The sequence below is a fragment of the Aulonocara sp. 'chitande type north' Nkhata Bay genome, linkage group LG20 (genome assembly GCF_057382095.1).
Source record: "Aulonocara sp. 'chitande type north' Nkhata Bay isolate Kocher_YH1m ecotype deep benthic linkage group LG20, A_spYH_male_GT1.1, whole genome shotgun sequence".
Lineage (NCBI taxonomy): Eukaryota > Metazoa > Chordata > Actinopteri > Cichliformes > Cichlidae > Aulonocara > Aulonocara sp. 'chitande type north' Nkhata Bay.
The window spans coordinates 4,369,866-4,393,692 of NC_141363.1; the positions used below are offsets into that span (position 1 = coordinate 4,369,866).

Here is a 23,827-nt window from a genome sequence, read left to right on the forward strand (position 1 = left end):
GAAGGTTTTATCTGGCACGAGAAATTACATCAAGATTGCACGTAGACTAGCTTGTGCAAAGTCTGTCCTCTGATAAAGACAGTAGTGTAAATCTGGTAACTGAACTGTGACTTGGCAAAAATGAACTTCATATCGGTCTTCGTCTTGTTCTTTAGATGTCTGTGAATCCCGATTTGCAGACTCACCGTGACTCAGCTATCTCTTTGATAACAAAGACAGATTCATACATAGTCTGTGTCAATCACTGACGAGTCTCATGCAGGGCAGATTCTTAGTGGAGGATATTCGTTATCATATATTACATTATCATAAAGAATGCAGATGTGTAGATGAGACATTTACATGAAAGGAAGACATTGAGAGCAACACACACACACACACACACACACACACACACGCACACACACACACACGCACACGCACACGCACACACACACACACACACACACACACACACACACACACACACACACACACGCATGAATGTCTTCACAGTCCAGCATCATGCAGCAGATTTATTGTATCCATGAACCAAAAGATAAGAGAAGCACGGCCCACCTGTTGTCCCCTTTTATAGGCTGCAGACAGCAGCTCACCAACCACACTTTGCACCACCGCAGCTGCCCAGGTCTCCCTCAGCTACATTTGGAAAAGGGATTCAAAATGACAATGATACTGGGTTACTGGGATACTCGCGGGGTAAGTTCTACTTTCATTGTTGAATTAAAGAGCTCCTACTTTGAAACAAATCCAGGAAATGTTGAGTTTGTATTTACAGTGTAATAAAGTCACCCTAAGCGTACAGGGTCAAAGGAGGCTGACTGATTGTTGTAGCACTGCTGTTTAGTTATTATATCAAACAGAGCTAATAAAAAAATCTAGATTATCTTCAGCAGCTGAGGTCAATAAAGGTACTGTCAATAAAACAACTGTTCCTAATTTTGACCTTTTTAACAGGTCCAAAAGATATAATGAGGTTATTTTGTTGCCTTTTATTTTTACGCATTAAAGTAACCAACCCTTTAAGATGGTTGCAAGGCGGTTTTCTTTCATATTATTTCATGTTAGAGTTGACTCTATGAACACTTTGATGTAATCAGATGAAATTTGCAAAAATGGATTGATGTGGATCAAAAGTTTTGCAGGTGACCAACCTCCTAATTTCTCATCACAAAATTCATTTTTAATAATGAAAACTGCATTCTGCCAAGAGCAGCACAAGTTATGTCCTCCAAAACTAAGAGAACCAATGACGTATCTACACATAACACAGTGTAGGTCTTACACGCGTGTTTGGCATGGCAAACGCCTGAAGGAAAATTGATGAAACCTCCGTTAGAAGCTAGAGTAGGTTGACTGTGGTTCAGTATGTGTGATCTCTGGACCAATACAGCCCAGGTGCCTTATTCTACCTTATAAATAAGAAATTTGTCTAAAAATGGATGTGCAGAACAACGCAAATCTGTGAGTTATTGAAGTTACTGCTACTGTGCCACGTGCGTAAATGCGCAAATAATCTTTTTCCTGCGTTCCATGTGAGACTACGATTATTTAAGTCAGTACTGCAGGATTCCAGTTGCTATCCAATTGCACACTTTCAAATACTCTAGCAGTATACTAGCCTAAAAAACACAGATATGTGTGTCTCACCTGATTATTGGACATTTGCAGCTTGGCCAGCACATCCGCCTCCTGCTGGAGTACACCGGAGACAAGTATGAGGAAAAGCAATACGTCTGTGGGGAAGGTAACTAAGCATTTTAACCCAGTGATACAAATCTGTCATAATTCGGGCTGAGCATCGGGTTTACTCACGTCACGTTTTCTTACGCAGCTCCCGACTACGACAAGAGCCAATGGACTGACGTCAAATTCAAACTTGGAATGGACTTTCCCAACGTAAGAGAGTTTAACCTGTAAATATAAAATTATTTGGAAAGTTTGCAAATTTAAACCATCGGCTAACACTAATGCTGCAATTCACATCTCACCATAGCTACCCTACTTGGTCGATGGAAACAGGAAAATACCGCAAAGCAATGCTATCATGAGATACATTGCTCGTAAGCACAACATGTGTAAGTTTTAAAAATTTATAACAAATTAATACTTTGTTCAAAAGAGGCGATTTCTTTGTAGATTTTTACATTATATTAATTGACAAACTAATACTGCCAATGCTTTTAAGTAACTCGGACCTCTAAGGTGTCGTTTGATAACAGGTGGAGAGACTGAGGATGAAAAGATCCGAGTGGACGTCCTGGAGAATCAGGCCATGGACCTCAGGCTTGCCTTTATTAAGCTGACCTACTTAAACATTGTGCGTGTTAAATTTTAAAGAAGAAAGAAAAAATATTCATTTTAATAACTGCTAATTTCTACTAAAGCCAATTTCATTTCTCTGACATCAGGATCAGAAGCCAGACTACCTGAAGAATCTGCAGTGTACACTGAAGCAGTTCTCGGATTTCCTCGGAGGAAGAAAGTGGTTTGTTGGTGACAAGGTATGCTACTCCATAAACAAGAAAGGAGAGTCTTTGTATTTGCTTTGTATTCAGTGCCCACACTAGGGGGCGGAATTTGAAAAGAAAAGAAAAGAAAAGAAAAGAAAAGAAAAGAAAAGAAAAGAAAAGAAAAGAAAAGAAAAGAAAAGGAATTTCTGTGTAGGCTGTTTTTTCCACTCTGAAGTGCTCATCATTGTGGATGCAAGTCTAAACTGTCACCTGTTTCTGTGGGACAGGAGTCAGGGGGGATGTTTGCATTGCAAAAATCAAACTGCTGACTCTGCAATTAGCCATTAACACATTTTATTGCCTGAGCCAAGACTACTATGGAAGCTTGTTAAAACCACTGGGGGAAAATGCCATCTATCAAAAGTCAGATTATTATTTCAATAGTCCAAAAGTTTGAGTTAATAACCCAAAGTTTGTATTTGTAAATGGCAAAAATGTTTTTTTAAGTGGCAGAAACAAACTTCCATAAATACCGGTTCTTGATTACACCTGGGCTGTTTAGAGATGATTAGAGCGATGAAAGCGAACCAGACAGTAAGTTTGTGAATGGAAAACAAAATGTTGAACTTTGATAGGCTATAAAATTTCGCAGAGAGGACCGGCTTTCTTTAAGTTTAATGCTGCTCATGAATTATTGTTTGATTATACTATAAATTCTGCTGCCTTCAACAGATCACTTTTGTGGACTTCGTTATGTACGAGCTGTTGGATGAACACAGGGCCCTCGAGCCTAAATGCCTGGAGAACTTCAAGAACCTCAATGATCTAATGAAACGTTTTGAGGTGAGAAGACTTCAGTGTTCATCAGATACCATCAGTGCAACTTACACTTTGTATTTTCTCAAATATATACTACAAAGTTATTCAGTCACTTTGGCTTCTTTCCCGGAGCCCCCATGTCAATGACATTACTGAAACTCACCGCTAGGTAGCTTTTGCTTTGTTTTTTAACCAGATGTCTTCCTATATCATTGTAGGCTCTGGAGAGGATTGCTGCCTACATGAAGTCACCAAGATTCATGAAGTGTCCGATAAACAACAGGATGGCCCAGTGGGGAAAGTAACAAGGCCGAGAAAGTCCTGAAAAATGTTAATTAATGCAACTGCTGAAATAACATCAATGTTAACTTTGCTTGTACCCTGCTTTAATCACATTACACTGCCAAAAATATGTTCAAGCCATTAAACTCAGTTATGGTTTTAGGTTTGTGGGGGAAAAAATAATAATTTGCACTGATCACGAGGACATTTTTTTTTTAAACAGATTAAAGAAACTGTTGTTCTGACTTTTCTGTTTTGGCGATTCAGTTTTTTCACAACAAAACACACGATTGTTTCTCATGCTTTTGTTGATCACACACGACACAGTCAATGAGGCAAATGCTGGATGAAGCCATTGTTTACATACGTACTGGTTTTATTTCATCAGGAAAAACTATACAAAGTCGAAATTACTGGAAGCACAAAAAAGCAAGATTACGGTATAAACTAGTATTTGAGTAACTGACAATTAATTGCTGTCATTGATACGTTTTATATATATATATATATAGACGCTTCCTTTGAAAGTGGCAAACTCGTATACCTCAGGCAGCAGCTGTGCTTACTGGTCAGGAAATAACTGAATAAATTGGTCCATCATTTTGTAAGTAGCTGTGATCTGACTTTATGCTGCACAGTACGAGTCTGTGAACAGCAGGGTGCAGTGAAAGCAAATAGTATCCTCACTGAAGAGCTGTGCAGCTCATTTAACAGTTTGATGTGGATGAAAGTTACTTCTTGGCTTTTTTTGGTTTGTTTTTTGGGTGAATAGTAGCAGAAAATTGTTGACTGACTGTTTTACCAGTTAAATTCTTTTCATGCCAAGCTGCAGCAGTAGAAAATGCTTAATTAAAATAATAGTAATTTAATACAGCGTTCTATTAAGGAAGATAACCACCAAAAACAATGTTTTTAATCCTGCAAATATATTAATGTTGCATTGTTTTAATCAGCAGGCTCATCATGGGCTAAATTCTCCATAGCATTGTCCAGTTTCCTGAAAAGACAACTCCAAACCTCCGTTCTTCATTTGTGTCCACAAGCATTTTTTCCAGTCCACTTTGGACTTGTTGCTAGGCAAACAGTAACCACACAGATGCAGAATGATGTCACCGGTTTAGATAACAGTTATCAGATAACCCCCCCTGTCTCTGACATCCACCTTTGCGTCTGAGTACTGTTCCCACCACTCCATCAATGGACTTTTACCTTTGATGGCGAGCACTGCGCATGTTCATTGAAAATTAAAATCTTCGAGTTTGCCACTTCAAACAGCAAATCAACATTTGTTACAGTTTAATTTATGGAAAAGCAGCGAAATCAATTCAGACAGTTTAAATTCAACACCCTTAATTGCACACATGAGAAACATCTGAAGGGCCGGCGCAGTGACGCAGGTCGTTAGTAGCGGCCGTTGTACATGCCTGACGGTTCACTGGCCAGCTGCAGGAAACAGGATAAATTATTACTTACATGCTAACATTTAACTGTGAGTGTGTGCGTATTATAACAAATTTACTTACTGCAATGGCTGACTTAACAGCCTGCAGCTGGAAGAAGACTTTGCCCCCCTCCTCTGGACACACAGTCCTTATTTCTTGTTTATTCATTCCCAGAAGCTGTTGTCCACTCAGCACCCCGAGGCTCCTGACAGTGCTGTACAAGAGAAGAAATAAAATGACATTAAATGCAAGTGTTATATAGATTGCAAACATGAACTTGTCTGTTACTCCGTGGAGAATGCCACTCACATTTTGGAGAAGCCTTTGTACTCAAGCCAGGCTTGCACCTCTGCAGGTGAGGAGGACCTGTCCAAAGTGACAGGGCCGCGAGGATCTCGCTGGAAGGAAGACTGAAATATCAAATGTGAAGGCTGTTTATGAGCAAACATATTTATTTATGTACACGCTTATGAATATGCCCAATCTGAACGCAAGGCACAAAGTATTTTTGACATGAGGCTTTCTGGTTTCTGATTGGCGGGTAGTGTTTAAACAATGATGGAAAACCACATTGCTCGATTTCTAGGGAAGCTCAGATCATTTAATGTTTGCAGCAACATGTTGGAGATCCTTTCGAGTGCCATCTGTTTTGCCGTTATCTGGTGGGTGGGGCAGCATCAGTGCCAGAGATGCCAGCAGGATCAACAAACTAATCCAGAAGGCCGGAAGCATCATTGGTCAGAATGTGGAGGCGTTTGAGTCCGTTAGCGTCAGAGGTCACTGAACAAACTGCTCTCCATCATGGACAACTCATCACACCCACTCCACTCCACACTCAAGAGGCAGCAGAGCTCCTTCTCCCTCAGACCTTTTTAACTGACTTAATTTGACTTTTTTTGTTGTTTATCACTGTAGTAAATTTATTAATTCCTGCACTATCTCATAGTGTAAGGCCCTTACCAGCCGCCTGTCGCACTTTCATTTTTAACTGTGTTGTTTATTGTAGACTGTAACATTTCTACTCTTTATTATGCTGCTGTAACAAATCAGTTTCCCTTGTGGAATCAATAAAGTATCTGTCTGTCTATTTGAGCAGCTGTTTGACTGCAAGCACGTAAACAGTGTGGAGATTCAAAGAGTAAAAGCATTTGCCAAAATCTTGAAACCACATGACATTAAACTTCTTCCACATTTAACATTCATCCCAATTCGTAAGAAAAGAAAAGCAGAACAGTTATGATAAGTCGTCCTGCTGGAAACAGATAATTGTTGATGGGTTCCCAGGTTGCTTGCGGCTCAGCTCACCGGTAGGTCGTCCACGGGTTCGGGGTTCCCTAACGACTCCAAAACATTCAGAGGAATATGTCCTTCCTGGTTACGCGCGTTACGAACAAGCCACCACTGCTTTGCTTTCTGGATCACCTGTGAAAGATCCAAATCCAAATATCTCAAATACTTTGGATTTTGGCAATGAAACTCCAAGTTTAAAGAAATATTAATCTTATCTGTCAGTCATTCTGTGCTGCAGCTGCAGTGTTTGCTAGAGTTATTTCAGATTCTAGTTTTGCATTTTAATTTCCTCTATAAGGTTCACAATAGTTACAATACTGGTTGGAAAATATGTGACAGTGGCTGAAAGGCTGGAAGGAATTGAAAAGATCTGCAGTTCCCCTTTTTCTTCTTTTGGAGCTGGAAAAAGTTATCTACAACACATTTTAAATTTAAGTTTTATTTAAGTTTGCAATGCCCCAAATTACTGTTGCATTACATTGATAATGATACCTGATAATCCAGATCCCCTCAGAGTGATGGTATATCCCTAAAACAAAATCCTCATCCAGTTCCCGGTAAATGAAGGTTTGCTTTTTACTCTGTTTTCTTAAATTTCAATGATGTAAAACAGTCTACATCAGATAAACACTACAGATCCTGCTTTTATTTAAAGCTAGAGACAATTCTTATACTGTGTTGGAAAAGGTAAGAATAAATCTTGTATTTGCAGTTGTTGAATAATATTTGTGATCTCACCTCAACCACCTCACCCTTCATAACACTCAGCTCTTGGTTGTTTCTGGCCATGAAGTTGTAAATGACACGCATGCTCTGGGGTGGTTCATTGGAGCTGAAAGAGCAGCAGACGAAATACACTTCGTATTGGCAGTGCATAAAATTGGAGGAAAAAGTGTTGGGTATACTGAAGAAATGTGATCATTAAGCCATATTTACTGCTGTGTAACAACACTTACGGTGCTGGTGGAGGTGATGGACCCCATGGATTGTTGCCCATAAACTGTAAAAGTCATAAAATACACCAGGATTAACTGAAAAACCTCTTGATGATGGCCTCATTGGCGATATTGTTTTTCTGTTGCCATGAAAATTTAGATTTAAAGGTGCTGAGTGCCAGATGGCAGCAGTGACTACAATTCATACAACCACTTAGTGGAGATTGTGCAGTTGGTTTAGGAGACAAACTCAGGTAAGCAAAACAACAGTTCAAAGCAATCTGCTAATCTACCAGGCTATAAACACATTACCAAACCAATTCCTAAAGCAGATGGAGCTACAGCATAACAATTAAGCATCAGCACGGAAACAAAAAGTTTTAAAGGGCATGACTGCTGCAATACTTTGAGTTCACACCCAGGTATGCTACACTGTTTGATGAGCTTCTTTGTTAAGGATGAACCAGGGGGTCATAATAAGTTCGTACCTCGTCTGGCTGCCGCAGCGTCGGTCGGCCTGGGAAGCGTTGGCTGTTGCTTCTGCTCATTGGACCGTTCTGAAAAGGCGACGGGGATGGTAGAGGAGGGGGCGGAGGGGGCTGCCAGCCATCATAGAACTCTGGGATGTAAGCTGGGACGTTATCGTCCGGCCATCGAGACCTGCAAGTGAAACAGAGGGCAGGAATTATAAAATGCACAACTTCATCCATGAAAATAACACTTATACAACCTGGTAAAAAAAAAAAAAAAAAAGTTGCACAAGCTACTTTTTGATACAGGGCTTATTTATTTTATTTTTATTAACCATCTGTTTAAAATTTTAAATAAATCTGCTAGACAACTCTGTCATTTGTCAGCCAGTTTCAACTGAACCGGGCCTCTCAAACATGTTTGTGCTGTTGGTGCCTTTTAAATAATTTTCATTACAATTAGCTGACAAATGAATTTGATAACTTAAAAAAAAAAAGTGCAATACTTTCTTGGCCAAGTATGGTCGCTTTTAGCTCCATCAACAACTGTAAAGCTCAAATCCATGTTTTAAAATACAGCTTCATGAATGCAAGGTTCTTTTTTTATACTGTGTTCTCCTTGTTTACCATAATATAAAATTATTTATATTATTTATTACTCATTTATTCATAGTGCATAAATCAGCAGTAAATAAATAAATAATAGAGAACCTTTGGGTTGTGTGTGAGGCATTTGGCTAAGTGTAGTCAGACTAATAGTAATCTTTAAATATTTGTGAACCATTTCTCATTTGTAATAAAAGTCAAGCCTGTGGTTAAAAAACTGGTAAACAAGTTGCACAACAATCCCTCAAGTCTTTCGCTGTAAATGTTAAAGAGGTTGTTGAACTTTGAACATGATTCTCAGCTGCAGGTGTCCTTCCAGATGAGCATAAACAGAGTCTGAGTTTATTTTCACAACTTAGCAACCGTAAAGCTCTTCTGACTAAAAATGAATCCATGAGTCATTCAGAAAACAAGGAATGGTTCTTTCTTAGTATTTCTATGTTTTACATTGATTATTCCAAATTAAACACTTTTTGCACACAGGAATCAATTTGAATACAGCACATGCAAACAGACACGGCCCACAACAAGTTAGGGCGTGCCAAGGAAGGTATAAATGTAGTTAAAGTTAAAGGGCTATATATGAGAACGTTCAAAGCTTGATAAAAAGACTAGTAAAAGTGTTAGAGGACTGTTAAAGCTGCCTCACCTGGAGATGTTCCAACACTCTCCCAGAAACATCCACAGCTGGTTCTCCTCCGGGGTGACATTTTGCTTTAGCAGGCCTATAGCGGGGTCTGTCAGCAAGGGGGAGATCACATTGGGAGGCAGGTCAAACGGATACTGATGAACTGTCTGTTGGAAAAAAGAAAGAATCTAGTTATAACCAAACAAGCACTATGACTTATCAGTGTTGGGCAAGTTACTTTGAAAAAGTAATTAATTATAGTTACTAGTTACTTCTTCAAAAAAGTAACTGAGTTAGTAACTGAGTTACAAGCTTCTAAAAGTAATTAATTACTTGAAAAGTAACTATTGCGTTACTTTAAAAAAAAAGTTTAACCCTCTGGGGTCCAGGGTATAATTGGCCATTTTTTACTACTTTTGATTTTCCCTCCACATTTCACCTTTAAAAACTATTTACTTTGCCTTGTTTGGTATCATTCTTTTCAGCGCAAACTCACGTGTCTGAATTTACAGTCATGTTTTTATTTTGACAGACTGTATTAACACAATTGATCTAAACTCAGTCAGAAAACATAAAATCTGAGTAGAAAAAGTGATTTTTTTTACTGTAACAACCACAAACATGTCTATTGAATCATATTTCAAACTTTCATAACTTTAAATGCAATTGTCAATTTTAAAATCCTATGCACAGGTTTTGCAAACAACAAAGTTATTTGCAGCCATTTACCTTTTTTTAAAATAACCATTTCAAACTATTTACAGAACCATCAGCTGTTCTGCATTCAATAAGATGCCACACAAATTCTTTGTGCCCAGTGGCGTGCACAGACATTTTGGGGGGCAAGTGCTCCAGGGGGAAAAAAGGGCACTTTTTGCATATGTGGAAAACCTTTTCTTTGTATAATAAAAGAAATCGCACAGGTTAAATGCAATTTGACTTTTATTTTCTCCTTTCTCAGCCTCTCTTTCCTAGGCATTATGCTTGCTGAAATTAGTAAATAAATAGACCAAAATGTATGAGAACGAATAAGACTGACTGTGGTCATTACAAGAACAGGGCAGAATGGTCGTTTTCACAGGCAATTGGGAACTGCCCATTTTTCCTTTAGCAAATTAATGTGTTAATGTTGCCAATATGTTACACCAAAAAAAATTAACATGTCTAACCAGTGCTTCTCAAAACTTTTAACACCCCCAACACCGTACCCTTCAAACTACCAATAACAACGTCACTGTTCTGTCACAATCAGGTCACAACACAGTGCGTAAATGTCTGCGAGCATCGCTGAGTCAGTAACAACCAGTTAGGCTAAAGACTGCATCTTTAGACAGTTGGACGGTGTTCTAACTTTCTCACAGGAGACACCTACTAAAGACAGTCAAAGACATTAATTTCAATCTTACCAAAGTAGGACAGTAGTTGACGTTAGTTATGGAAAGGCTAATCCACAAAAACGGAGAAACGTCCATAATTCTATTATTCATAATCATGTCAAGGTTTTAGGTTTTTCTGCAGTTCCATCTCTAAAAAGTGTGATGTCTTCCCGTCACTGACTTCAGTTTGAAAACTTTGTATTTATTCACAGATTTCCGTGAGATCATCCTAAAATTTGTAACGAAAAATGGGCTCAAAAGAGCCCTCTGCCTAACGGCATGTAGCCTTAGCCTATAGCATAACGTGATATTTTCAATAGTGTATGCAAAAAGGTCGGAATTGATGGAGAGTGGGGTTGCCTAAATGGTTTAGGTTACATTTTAAATGTGTCGTTTTTTTGTTTATCCATATGGATGGATGGAGGGGTAAGCTGGCAAAGTTTGTCATGTGCAGTTTCTGACAGGCTACTTCACAACAAAACAATTGCAGGTTGGTCTTAGAGGGCAAACAGAATAATTTCACTCGATTCATGGGTTACCTGACTGGTTGGGAAGGGAAAGAGCTGCCGTGTTGTCCGCCGTGGCTCCCAGTCGCTATAGTTAGCCTACTATGCCTACTCCAAGTAGTCCTGTGTCATGCCGCTGCTACACGCCTCACAACAAATGAACTGCAAGCGTGTTCACGTGACACGGTGACAGTGAAAAAGCGACAGGGTTCGGGTGTCTTTGAAGAAGGGGCACAAATCAAGCCATTATTTTCACACCTTTTTAAATCGCGCAGCTTTAAAAAAAAAAAAAATCACGTCTTTCAAAAGGGCACTTTTTTGGACTGAGGGCAAAAGGGCAAGTGCTTCAGCACCACCTCGTCTCTATCTGTGCACGCCAGTGTTTGTGCCACTCCAAAAAAGTAATTTCTGTCCACTATAAAGGAGAACATCACAACCTGATACCTGCAGGTCTGACAGCAGCAGGTGTATCACTCCTGTTTCTACCTGGAGACAGAAGTCGCCTCATTGTTCTGACACACGCCGTTATTCCCATCACTGTGCATAATATAGCAGCAGTCGTAGCAGTAGTGAGCTTACCATGTTTAAAATTGAGAAGAGCACGTGGACAAACTCAGGAGCAGAAGGATTGACCAGTATGCCGTCCAGTTGGGCCTGTAATATGATAACGACTCTTTCAGTCACACACCAGTGCTTTTAGTCACAACTGTAAGCATTTAGACAAGTTTGTTGTAAAACTCCTCACGTTAGTTTGTAATGTGCAGAGACTGAACTGAAGGACTTACCAGCAGATTGAATCCATATTTGACTTTCTGAAGAAAGAAGGCATATTCATCCAAAGAAGGCAGATTGAGGGGTGGTCCCGAGGGCTCTGATAAGCAGTCACATTAAGCACTTATTAAACTGCCTGTATCTGTAGGTTATCCTTCATAGGTTACTTGTTTGTGAAAAACATAGACTGATGAAGGCTATTACCATTTTTCTTGCTTTTCTTCTTCTTTGTCTTCTTCTTCTTGCCCATGTCCCCCTGCTGTCCAGGTGTGTTTACTGCAGCTGTAACTTTGCCCACGAAGATCTCCAGATCATTTAGAACATGGTTCAAAATGTCCTAAAAGAAAGCATCATATGAAACTCTCAAGATAAGACAGATAATTCCACAGGAAGATTCAATAATTCATAGAAAATACAGAAGTTTTCACAGCACTAACCGTGTTCCTCTGTGACTCTGTCTTATCACGGTCCATCTCTGGGTTGCTCTGCATGTCATACGGGTCTAAACGGTTCATTGGTTCTACTTGTGGACTATAGGGACGTGAGGAAGGCATATGATCTGCATTGCAACAAAGAGAGAAAAAAAATTTCAACAGAAGCTGGTGTGACTTAAACTCGGAATACTAAAAATACTGAGTTTATTTCTTATTTGCAGAGAAGAAATGTAAAAAGTGAATTTCAGTCGCAGTGAATTCATTAAATAAATTGAATTTCTCTTGGATAATAATGATAATTTCTTTATGTTTCTACTGTACCCGGCTCTCGCCACGATGGGGCCATGAAGTCTGGGGTTGGAGCTCTCCACTCTTCCTGCATAAAGGGGGGCGCAGTCTGACGGAAACTTCCCAGCCTATGTTGTGTCATGGGTTCAAATTCATTCCTGGAAAGAAATGATTAATGAATGTACTGTACTTTCCACATTTGTCCTTCCTGCTTCCCTGTAATTAAATCTTACCCATGTTTTAGGTTTTTCGTTTTTTTTAACACCCTACCTGACATCCGGAGGCTCTCTGTGTTGGTCCAGATTACCACCTCCTCTTTGGACTGCCTTATCTAGGTCGCTCTTGATCAGATCGGCCTGATAGAGCAAACGGGAAGAAAAATCGACATTACAGTTATCATCAGATCTCTGGCGACTTTGAGGAGGTCAAAGTTAACTCACCCCAGTCTCCTCACACTGGAACATGAAGCACCGGCGGTTGCGTTTGCTGCGTTCCTGCACAGTTATCGCCAGCAGAGAGTTGAAGTCGCAGCTGTCCAGCACAGCTTTGATTTGCACGATACAGCTCAAAGGTACCAAGTCCAGTTCTGTCTGTCAAAATCAGATTGATCGAACGTTAATAGCCAACACTGAAAGTCTTTAAAAAGAGGGAAAAGGAGAATTTTAAAAATGGTCTGGCATTTTATTTTGCTCATACATATTTTACATGTTTTTCAGATGTTTCCATTTCATAATTAGAGAATTTTTCTCACACACAGCTTAGCGCTTTAAACAGTTATGGTTGTGTAACGGTTTTGCTTCACCTGGTTGCACTTTTATATACTCTTTGGTGTGGGAAATGTTACTGCTACAGCACAGAATTATATTTAGTTTTGTTGAAGAAAGTGACCTTAATCTCAAACCCATCAGGACCCTTTGGGATGAAGTGGAACAATAACATTAAATAGTGGCCTCAAATCCCAAACTTACATAATTTTACTAACAAACTGAGACAATGAAGTAACATTACTATACCATTTCACTTCCTGCACAGACAAGTTTGCATTATTGCTGCTGTATATCAATCACCACAGCAGATTTTAAATCAATAAAGTCGTGATTGAAGTGCAGACTTTCCGCTTTAATTCGAGAGGTTTAATAAAAGTGCTGCATAAAATATTTAGGAATTACAGACACACAGTGCCCCATGTGGAGAGGCCCAAAGTTAATTGGACAGCTAACAGGTGAGGCCTGCTCCCATGTTAGTTAATGACAAATGAAGCAGACTTAATATCTCAAGTTAATTCAAAGGGATGAATTTGTGTTTTATAGCTTTTCACTGTCATTTTAATTATGAGTCAATGTAAATGTGGGAAGCCATCATTAAGATCACAAAACAAAGTAAACCAATAATCAGAGACAGCAACAACTTTAGTAGTGGCCACAACAATCTGGTTTAGCATCGGTTAATCCATCCATCCATCCATTCGCTTCCGCTTATCCTTTTCAGGGTCACGGGGGGCGCTGGAGCCTATCCCAGCTGTCATAGGGCGAGAGGCGGGGTACACCCTGGACAGGTCGCCAGTCTGTCGCAGGGCCAACACACAGGGACAGACAACCATTCGCACTCACATTCACTCGCACATTCACACCTAGTGGCAATTTGGATTATCCAATTAACCTATCCCCACAAGTTAGGCATACAAAACCACTGGTTATATTTAAGAACGGGAAGGTCAGATTAAACGTTGCCAGAAAACATCTTAGAGAGCTTGCACAGCTCTGAAAAATCTTTGGAATGATGGAACAGAGAAAAACAGAGAAATAGCTCGTGATCGAAACATAACACATCTGTTAAACACAATGGAGGCAATGCTATGGCGTGAACATGTATGGATGCCAGTGGATCCCTCACCAATAGACTAGTGTTTATTGATGATGTGACTGCTGATGGAAGTATCAGGATGGACTGTGAAGTGCTTTCTGCTCAGATTCAGCCAAATGCTGCAAAACTGTTAATTGGACAGCACTTCACAGTGCAAATGGACCCAAAGCAAACCAAGAGAGGAAAATAAATAATATTCTTTACTTCAACCGACCAGCTTTTCAGTCACTAAAGACAAAACTGAAGGCAGAGACCCACAAACAAGCAGCAGCTGAAGGTGAAACACAGCGTTTGATGATGTCCATGAGTTCTACACGTTAGGGAATCACCTGTCCATATATATATATATATATATGTCAATAATATCAGTGCAATTTTTTTTTTTTTCTTTCTTTTTTTTTTCTTAAATGACATCAGAAACAGCAGTATGCGACATTACGTGATGGCAGAGCTTCAGTTCATCCTTTGTCATTTTTTTTTTTTTTTTTTTTTTTTAATAAATAGGACAGGGGGAATGAATGAGAGAAAGAGGGGGAGAGAAAGAAAGAAAACCAAAGGGGAGAAGAGACGGTGAGAAGGGGGGGGAAGAGAGAGAAAAAAAAAAAGAACTCCTGGGTCACCTGTATGGAGAAAAAAAAACAAACAAACAAAAAAAACAAACAGAGGAGACAGCAAACAACAAAGAGCAACATAATAATAGAGAAAACAAAGCACCATCACAATAAACTAGCTAGTCATAGATATCAATATTTACTAAATAATAAACGATATTGTGCAGCACGCAAGATAGACAGCGCACAGTGTGCTTTGAGGTAGCAGCCAAGAAAGCTTTAGTCCGCGTCTGTGAATACCCATGTGTGCATACCTGTGTGGATCAGCATGCTTGCATTCCAAAGGTTTCTCCATGTAATGATCTGCTAGGGAGTGTGGGGGGGCCACAGCCCCGTCCTCCAGGGTGTGAAGCGGGTATGGAGGAGATCAAAACTCCAGACATCCAGAGGCCCCCAGAACACAAGAGACCATGGAAGACCAACAGAGGGGCAGCCGCGCCACTGTTCCAGTAAGAGCTGAGGAGAGTCCCAGATGAGGGCTCGCCCAGCAGCCGCGGAGCAGAAGTCAGGGGGAGTTGCAGTGACGCGCCCGTGAGCTCCGCCGGCCCCCAGCTGTGCCTGAGTGACCGAGCCCCAGGCCGAGAGGCCGGGGGCACCCCACCTCCAAAGGGGCCCGAGCGAGCCCCAGGCCCCAGGCCCCGACAAGCGGCCGCCAAGGAGTGAGCCGGTGTGTACCCGGACGCCCACCCCCGGACACAAAGAACCACCAACACACCGACACCTGAGGGAGTCCGCCACCGGCAGGGGAAGTGGTGGTGGGTGGAGATAGGCCTCCAAACCTTGGAGGGCCTGAGGTGTCCCCAGAGAGGTGGCGTCTGATACCCAACCTGACATATAGACACAGACATACAGGCACACACAGACACAAACATCCATTCCCACCCTCATGCTCTCATATGCACTTACTCCACACTCAACCAGCGTGGAGACAGACATAAAGAGACGCTGTACACACAATCACACTCCCCAAGCGTACTCTACAAACCGGGTCTAGGTACCCTTGCCCCTGGAGGGGGGAATTGCACCCAGACCCAGGTGGTGTTACCCTTTTCCCTGCGGTGGGGAGAGGCAGACCACCCCGACTCCGCAGCAGCAGGGAGGCCCCACACCCCAGACCGCAGTCGGACGGCCAACTCCTCCTACTAGCCCTCCCGCTCCAGCAGGCCGCAGAGAATGGGGGTGGGAGAAGACTCCAAACCTCCCTCCACCCGCTCATTGTAGTGTTGATGCATGTGTGTTCTAAGGTGCAATTAAAACCCAGGAGGGCATGGAGCTACCTGCCAAGGAGCAGCAGGTAAGCGCATAGTCCCTCCTGCTAGCCCTCAATGACTAAGTGTATTTAAAATTGAGAGGTGGGCAACGACGTCAGGGGTGAGGTATACACCCTGATGGTGATTTGGACTCCGTGATTGTGCCCACCCCCAAGATCCTATATGTATGTGTAATGAGAGTGTGAATAATGTGAATGTCTAAGTTGTGGGATAAAATTGAGGCAGAGGCAGCCAGAAGGGGACGGGGGGGGGGGGGGGGGGGGGTAGCCTCCTCTGCACCCTGGTGACATACCCCCACTCCAAGGCCCTGCATGTGTGGGTGGTTGTGGAGGAGCGGGAAGAGGGAGGCAGCTGGAGATGGGGAGGGAATTTTTTTAAACCCCCTGAATTAAAACTGAAAATCCTCACTTCAGTCACATTTTGAGGGTTTCAAATCCACTGTGGTGGTGTGCTGACTCAAAACTCTGTCCAACAATCATACTATAATGTCCGTTCCAGACATTTCATTGTTCTTCTAGAAGTGATGAACCTACTTTGGTCTCAATGTCATTGAGCAGAAGATATGGTCCCTGAACCTCCATGATCATCTCCTGATGCCACAGACGACCTTTGGCATCCAGGTTCTTGAGCTTAGCCACGCAGTCGTCCACGGTCTTCACCTCCTGGCCATCAATCTCACAGGTGAAAAGATGCTGTGGGTTCAATTAGGAGGGTCAGTGATGATGAGAGCTAAATGTTGTGCTGTTAGTAATGTGTATGTGTCCATGATGATGTAGAGTTTATACTCATTTACCTCCACTCTGACATTGATGCTGTCAGGATTTTTGCTCAGTGTCTCCGAGTACTCCTTTCTCTGTACTGATGTAAAGAACATTCGATTTTGTGCAATATCATCATAAAATATGTATACCTAGATATGAGGTGTTGTAATGCCTGGACATACTGTAAATAGATCTTCCACTGGGTCTGGTTGAGTCACTTCTCCTCAGCGGACTCTCCCTAATTTCATCTTGTTGGAAAGCCCGCCTCGGAGGGAGGTCCTCCGATGTGAAGCCCCTGAAGAAGAAGAAATGATTCCTTAACATTCAGTTTCCTTCCACCTCCATAAAATCATCTCAGTCAAAGCTCAGCGATATGAAGATAAGCTATCCGCAGTCCACAGCTCAAGTAAGCTTCAGGGTTACTATGGCACTGTGCTGTTTTATTATGTAAGGGTGTGAACGGGTATGTATCAGAAACACCGCAAATCAGCGTCTTATAGCATATTAAACATAACTAGTGAACTTGAAAAGGAAAATTAAATCAACCAACTTTGGGAAATAGGAGAAGGGGGCACTGTTCCCAAACATCTTCAGTCTACCCCGGCTTTAAACTTTAGACTGGGAGGAATCACACAGAAACCACTTGAACCTGTAAGAAACACAAAATGATTTGTTTACGTTGGAAAGTTTTCAGATTCTCACAGCTTGGAGCAAAAGATTTCTTCTTAGCACTTAGAGTTCAAATTGATTTGATAAGCAAAGAAACACTTCCTCAGTTCAGTGTGCTTTTATTGCTTCAGCATAGAAAACTACAACAAGGCTTTTCCATACAAGTGACACCACCGAGGCCTGTTTTCTTGTTATTTATAACCATGTTACCATGGGTAGTGCTTTTTTTTCCATTAAAAATTAAACACAGATTAAATATAAATATACGCAGAGTTACTAATCAAGCAAGTAGAGGTTAATATAAAGTAAATCAATTACAAGAACTGCTTTAAGTCCAAGGACTAAATTAGCAAACAGTCTCAATAATAATTTATCTTGAAGACTCATGAATACACAAACCAGCCTCGGTGTTTGTGTTAGATATTGGTATAAGTGACAGGTTGTTATTGCGGCTACATACACATTTTCTAAACACATCGAGTGGTTAAGACTAGTTTATTTGGTTATGTATATTTAAGCTATGACTGAAGGTGATGAGCTTTCATGGCAACAAGTACACACTTTCTGTAAAAGCAACGTCACATTTCAGAGCAGGACACAGTGCTGTTCTCAGCAGCTTTTTCCTTTTTAAACCACTTCCTATATAACCTGTCACTTGACCTTCACATAACTGCTGCATGCCGTTTTACCTTGTAGCCTCAGCTCTGCTCCGGTGTCATCGTTCCCTTCTTTCAAACGAATTTGGCACCAACAGGTCTCATAGCGGGTGTGTTCCTCACAAACAGCTTCGAGAAAAATTTCCTTAACTTCCTCGTGAAAGCAGCAGGATCAAAGTGCAACTACGTGATGGGAGTGACAGATCGCAAGGGCCGGCCCAATTTGTCACTTGAGGATAAGTATTTGAAGCATGGAAAAAAGGTAGTGGCACATTATGAGGCCAAAGGTTTTGAAATTATTCATAGCAGCATTTCCTCCTCTTCCTACAGGGGGATCAAAGGTCTCAAGTGTTCCTATTCTTGTGCCACTATCCATGGATATAAAACTGTGATGTCACTCACAAAATAGAGCAAACTCTGAATAAGAAAGACACAACCAGCTGAAGATGATAAGAGAACCATTTATTTTATCATCTGCTGACGTGTAAATACTGTACACACCCATAACGCTGACAGAGACAATCTATAAAGAAAGAATAGTTTATTCTGCAAAGAAAGGTGACGTCTCGTCTTCGGGCGATGAGTCCGGGACTAGAGGAGGCTTCTGTAGAGCGATGACAGTTTAGGCTGTAGCTTTGGCCTGAGTGGCCTTGGCCAACACCTTCAGGTCTGTGATGCATTTGGCAATGCTCTCCTTCTCCTAACAAAACAAAACAAAAAAAGATATTAAAACTCTGAAACATACAAGGAGTTGGTCTAGAAGTGAATTGATTAGACAGTAAAAATACATATGCATATAACAAATTAGAGAAAAAACATTGACATTTTTTAAATCTTCCACCAAGACTTTTTCTGCCAACACGAGCTTTGCCGATATAAAACAAACACAAGCAAATCAGTAAACATGAAATATGTGACAAACTAAACCATCACGGCCCAAATATGAGACTTTTATTTTTAAATCCTTGAAGATTTCTGTTGTTTGGTTTTTTTGACATTTCATGAAAAATAAATAAAAAGGTTTTCTTTAATAACTTTTATTTATTGGATGTCAGCACCCTAAGCTAGAAAAGAAATAAGAAAAATAAAGACTGACCTGCTGGGGTGTGATGCTGCTGATGACGCTCTTCTCCACCCAGTTAATCATGTGCTCTTGCTCCAGCCTACGGTTGAGGTCCTGTAGCGCAATCTGATAGTCCAAGCGCCTCTTCACCTCATTGGTCACCATATGTAGCCTCTCCCTGTAGTTGGTCTCCAACAGCATGGCCACGTTGTTCTGAGAGGAAAACAGAAGATAGGAATGTTTAACTGTAACAGCTTTAATGTGAAATTCCAGCTCTAGGGATACTTTTTCAAAATAATTAAAAAAAAAACTTTTAACAAAAGATATAACTGAAGTAAAAAAATGTGTTTTCAGTCAGGACATGTTCAGACATAGACTTCAATCATGTAGTGCTGTGTCCCAAACAAATTAGGGCTGTGACATTTGTAATGCATTTATATACAGACTAAAGAATTAAATTCATTCTATTGTGACATCTATACAAGATAGTTTAGCTATATATGTTAAAATGGTACTGTCAGTCCGAAATCTGGCAACATTTGTATACTGAGTTTATTTTGAGTGGAAATTCTCCATTTGTGTGAGAATGAGCACCATCATGTGGTTGGATTCAACAAGTTACACATTTTCTTTTCACAGACTACTCCTGGAGGAGGCAAACAAATAAATAAATAAATAAATATGCTGAAAAATTGTTTAAAATTAGATAAATATTAGGCTAGGCCCAGGACTAACGGTTACTGTTGATTTACCGGTCAGTCCATGTTCCTACACCCACCCGTGGCTAATAGATTTGGACAGTGACTGAAAGAATGAGCGTCCTCTGAAGGGTGGCTGGATTCTCTCAGAGATAGGGTGATGAGCTCAGTCACTCAGGAGGGAGCAGAAATGCTACTCCACTACATCATAAGGAACCAACTTAGATTCAGGCATGTGACTAGAACGCCTGCTGGACCTTCCTAAGTGAGGTGTTTCAAGCATGTCCGGCAGGGAGGAGGCTCCAGGAAAGACCCAAGACACATCGGAGAGATGTCTCTCAAAGAGTTTGGACACATCTCACCATCCTACCAGATGAGCTAGAAGAGGAAGTCTGGGCATCTCTGTCAGACTGCTGCGGCAGAAAATGGATGGATGGAATAATAAGCCAGGAATGGCCTCAAATTATTTTTCCTTTTGTTGCCAAATTAATTACACTAAAATTGCATGAGAGAACGAGTCTAACCTACATATTATTCAGCATATTTCAAACAGTGGTATCATTAAACTGAAAAATGTCATTTTGAAAGTACCCAGTTATTATCAACACTGGTATAGCCACCCAGAGTGATGAGCAACTCACATTAACAAAAAAATAAGTCTCGCCACAGACCGTTTGGTTCCCACAGAGTACTGTGGGGTACACTACAAAGCAAGTTCAACACAGCCGGGCCGTCATTGTGTTAGCTTGCTTGATAAAACCTAAAACCCAGTCGCAGATAATTGGTATCAACTCTTTGTTAACCCAGGTTTTCAGCTTCAGGATCAACATGCGCTCACAAACGGGTGTTTACTTCAGCCACAATAAATCCATCTGAGCACTGCCTACTTCAATCAGAGAAATTATCAGAGAAACTGATGGAAAAAAAAATTTTAAACTGACATTGAAAAGAAAATGGAGCACTGTATAATAAGACGAGAGTAATGTTACAAATGACCATTAGTCATGTGTCAAGCCACGATCATCAAGTTCACCAAGGATCAAAAAATAAATAAATATTGATGTAATCATTTATTTTATCACTAGGCGTAGTCTCTGTTGTAGACACTGGCAGATTAAAGCCTCTTTACCCATTAGTACTTGTCTAGTACCACCTATATGCACCGTGTTGTTATTGCAACACGGCTAAACGTCCCGTGACATCATTTGTACGCAACACGAACGCCACAACAAAGGTGTACGTCAAAGTGATGTGATACCTGCTGCTTGGTCAGTGGCTTTTCGTCAGAGTCGGGGAACCCGGCATTGGTTTTTGTAGCCATTTCCCTTGCAGAGTTTCAAAGATGACAGTTTTGATTTTTGTAGGTACTAAGGACTAATGGTCCCGGTATCAGGTACTATGACCTAATGGAAAAACCCTAAAAAACGCACTGAGCCAAGCCGGCGTGAGTAGGTACTAATGGAAAAGTTGCTGCACGGTGTACTTGTTTATGGATTTGCCTAAGAAGCAGAATCTCCCTGGTTTGATCCCAGTAGGAGAGATTTCACTTCGAATTGTATCAGAAACGGCATCAGGTGTAAAAATATCTGCTAAATCAAACATACAGAGCTACCAGCTGTGGTGACTGCTTAGGGCTAATGTGTTAACCACTACACTACAGACCCACACAAGGTTATAATTCTTCTGCTCTTGGAGCTGAAGGTGGCAGCTGTCAAAATGATGTTAACTGGAATACTTAAGTTAAGATACTGGAATATAAAAACAGAAATGAAAGGATGGTGATGCTTACCCTCTTGGCATCAAAGAGCATCGCCCTTCCTTCTACTCGCCACTGCTCCTTCTTCTCATCCTCAGTGGCTTGAACCAAGCTGGACATGGCGACGTCCTTCACCTCCTGAGCCTTGGCCACTTTTTCCTGAAGACAAAAGCAGCAGAAAATATTGGGGTCATTGGAAAGGTCGTGCACAAGAGAAAAGTCCTTTGGTACAGTACTCTCTCCACTGTGTCCAAACAAAATAAATAAATAAAACTTGACAAAAGGGATATGAAACCACAAAAAAAAGAAAGAAAGAAAAGCAGTGGTTATCAGCCTACCTCGTTCAGTTTGTCAGCAAAAGCTCCAACACTTGGCCCAAATTTCTTCACACCATAGATGATCACAGCTCCTATGGAGGCTGCAGCGAATGTCTCATGGTTGATGACATAGATTTCCTTAGAAAGCATGTACAGGAGGAGGCCAGCACCCAGCATGTAGGGTCCTATTGAGAGAGGAGGGGAAATACAAAGTAAAAGTGAGATGTGTAACTACCATTGCACTTAAGATCTTTGGAGACTGTTGATATATTTAAACAGAATCTTAAGAACCATCTATGAAAAAAGTTTAATTGTTAGACTTATTTTTCACTTTTGTTCTTACTTGCTTTTGATTAGCTTATTCATTTCTTTTTGTAAAGGTATGAAGAAAAAAAAACATTCACGCTGCAGGTTTTTTTTTTAAACAAATACTTATTGTGAATGCATTCACAAAAACAGGAGTTTTCAAAAGTTCTGTTTCTGTCAAATGAAGCACGTTCACCAATCATCTGGATGCTTTCAGTGGAAGCAAATTGCTGTTTGCTCATAATCACATACCAGTCTTTAAGTAGTCCTTGCAAAAAAGAGAAGTTGAAGAATCCAGTTGATTCAGTGAAAATACTGTGTCCACACAATCAATTTTCTGTGACTTTTCACTTTCTTTAAGACAACATATGAATAATATTAAATGATCATTTTTGATTAAAGACTACACCTGTTACTCCAGTTTTGGGGTACAGCAGCTGGAATAACTCCTCTGGGATGAAGCCATGGCGGACCTTCCCTCCCTTCTCTGGCAGAGGGGGCACCGGAGCAAGACTCTGGGATGATGTGTGCAGACAGCGAGATGCATGGACCACACTGAGGGAGAAAACCACGATTACTAAGCATTTCTTTCTGATATGTTATTGAATATTGGTATTAAAACACACACATTCAACACTACAATGAAACATACCCAGCTCCAATGGGGCCACTGCTTTTCAGGGCACTAGCTGAAACCCACAAAAAAGTACAAGTGTTAATTACTGTTTTCTCAATAAACACCATTAACAACAAACTTCTGAAAACATTAACGGTGTAAGCAGTCCAACACAGAACTATAACACTTAGTGTTGGTAGCTATTTGATGGGCTTCGGGCGATCAGTTTGTGAGGTCATCAAAATTAACACAAACTTTTCCATAAAACATCGCAGAAAGGGCAGAAAGCCGACCGATGCTAGCTGTCAATAAGGTGACATTTAGGCGTGCAGAGCTAACGTTAGCTAACGTAGCGTCGATTAACTTGCCTGTGACCAAATAATTAAAACAACAAAATACAGAAACACTGAAATATCCAGGATTACCTTTGATAACGTCTGATATAAATCTGCAGCCAATAAAATTGCTACCATTTCCGAGGAGCTTGAAGCTATGCTGACAGTTAGCATTAGCATGTCTCATTCAATGTGCGGCCTTCACTTTACCCTTCAGCTCATTTTAAACTTTCCTGCCTCCTGCTTGACAGTCTGCTGGCACCAGCAGTAAGTGGCCTTTATTGTCATTTTAAAAGCTGTTCTGATGCATACCTGAGACAAAAACGAGCCTGGACAGCATGTCTGAAGGATGAAGTACCAAGTTCCTACAACACCGGGGCACTCTTGTTTCGGCCTCTCTGTGCCCTTCTCTGCAAAGAGCCGTAAGGATGGCGGACACAGGAGAAATCCTCGTGAAACAACGCGAGAGTACAGAAGCGCTTGTGGAGTCAACGCCCTCTAGTGGGCACTGCGTGCAAAGACACACGCACACACTGCCCTGAAATTGAAAATGGATTAATAGAAGTGATTAAGGAGTTAATGCAGAGAATTTGGGGTCATTTTTT

General features: G+C 40.9%; 3 protein-coding genes across 4 annotated transcripts; 1 reads left to right on the top strand and 2 right to left on the bottom strand.

The window, feature by feature from the left end:
* Positions 1-616: 616 nt before the first annotated feature.
* Positions 617-3,793, top strand: LOC147304925 (glutathione S-transferase Mu 3-like). Its single transcript, XM_086276898.1, has 8 exons — positions 617-699; positions 1,672-1,747; positions 1,835-1,899; positions 1,997-2,078; positions 2,223-2,320; positions 2,412-2,504; positions 3,186-3,296; positions 3,491-3,793. Exons 1-8 carry the CDS (start codon positions 664-666, stop codon positions 3,575-3,577), a joined length of 648 nt encoding a protein of 215 aa, XP_086133024.1. The 5' UTR covers positions 617-663; the 3' UTR covers positions 3,578-3,793.
* Positions 3,794-3,929: 136 nt separating this feature from the next.
* Positions 3,930-18,455, bottom strand: eps8l3b (EPS8 signaling adaptor L3b). Of its 2 annotated transcripts, none has more exons than XM_086277324.1 (20): positions 18,165-18,455; positions 17,357-17,455; positions 16,989-17,101; positions 16,839-16,903; positions 16,579-16,737; positions 12,741-12,890; positions 12,571-12,656; positions 12,334-12,458; positions 12,016-12,137; positions 11,783-11,915; positions 11,593-11,678; positions 11,387-11,461; positions 8,947-9,092; positions 7,710-7,881; positions 7,243-7,286; positions 7,025-7,118; positions 6,302-6,418; positions 5,306-5,394; positions 5,078-5,210; positions 3,930-4,997 (listed from the first exon to the last, which is right to left on the bottom strand). In XM_086277324.1, exons 2-20 carry the CDS (start codon positions 17,392-17,394, stop codon positions 4,956-4,958), a joined length of 1,989 nt encoding a protein of 662 aa, XP_086133450.1. In that variant the 5' UTR covers positions 17,395-17,455; positions 18,165-18,455; the 3' UTR covers positions 3,930-4,955. The 2 variants fall into 2 exon arrangements, with proteins under 2 accessions (XP_086133450.1, XP_086133449.1); XM_086277323.1 differs by having other exon boundaries at positions 5,306-5,406.
* A 117-nt stretch (positions 18,456-18,572) lies between these two features.
* Positions 18,573-23,690, bottom strand: atp5pb (ATP synthase peripheral stalk-membrane subunit b). Its single transcript, XM_086277325.1, has 7 exons — positions 23,535-23,690; positions 22,924-22,960; positions 22,681-22,826; positions 21,987-22,150; positions 21,682-21,807; positions 19,228-19,407; positions 18,573-18,831 (listed from the first exon to the last, which is right to left on the bottom strand). The coding sequence occupies exons 1-7, from the start codon at positions 23,560-23,562 to the stop codon at positions 18,754-18,756; spliced, it is 759 nt and encodes a 252-aa protein (XP_086133451.1). The 5' UTR covers positions 23,563-23,690; the 3' UTR covers positions 18,573-18,753.
* Between the last annotated feature and the right edge of the window lie 137 nt (positions 23,691-23,827).

Bases quoted from the DNA above. Each gene is read 5' to 3' on its own strand.
- LOC147304925 (XM_086276898.1), top strand. From the start codon at position 664: ATGACAATGATACTGGGTTACTGGGATACTCGCGGG. The intron at 1,900-1,996 runs GTAAGAGAGTTT...ATCTCACCATAG, and splicing joins TTGGAATGGACTTTCCCAAC to CTACCCTACTTGGTCGATGG. The intron at 2,321-2,411 runs GTGCGTGTTAAA...CTCTGACATCAG, and splicing joins AGCTGACCTACTTAAACATT to GATCAGAAGCCAGACTACCT.
- atp5pb (XM_086277325.1), bottom strand. From the start codon at position 23,562: ATGCTGTCCAGGCTCGTTTTTGTCTCAG. The intron at 22,827-22,923 runs GTATGTTTCATT...TTTCTCCCTCAG, and splicing joins AGTGGCCCCATTGGAGCTGG to TGTGGTCCATGCATCTCGCT. The intron at 19,408-21,681 runs GTAAGCATCACC...TTTTCCTCTCAG, and splicing joins TGCTCTTTGATGCCAAGAGG to AACAACGTGGCCATGCTGTT.
- eps8l3b (XM_086277323.1), bottom strand. From the start codon at position 17,394: ATGTTTGGGAACAGTGCCCCCTTCTCCTATTTCCCAAA. The intron at 16,738-16,838 runs GTAAATGAGTAT...TTGAACCCACAG, and splicing joins GCATCAATGTCAGAGTGGAG to CATCTTTTCACCTGTGAGAT. The intron at 7,882-8,946 runs GTGAGGCAGCTT...TTTCACTTGCAG, and splicing joins GAGTGTTGGAACATCTCCAG to GTCTCGATGGCCGGACGATA.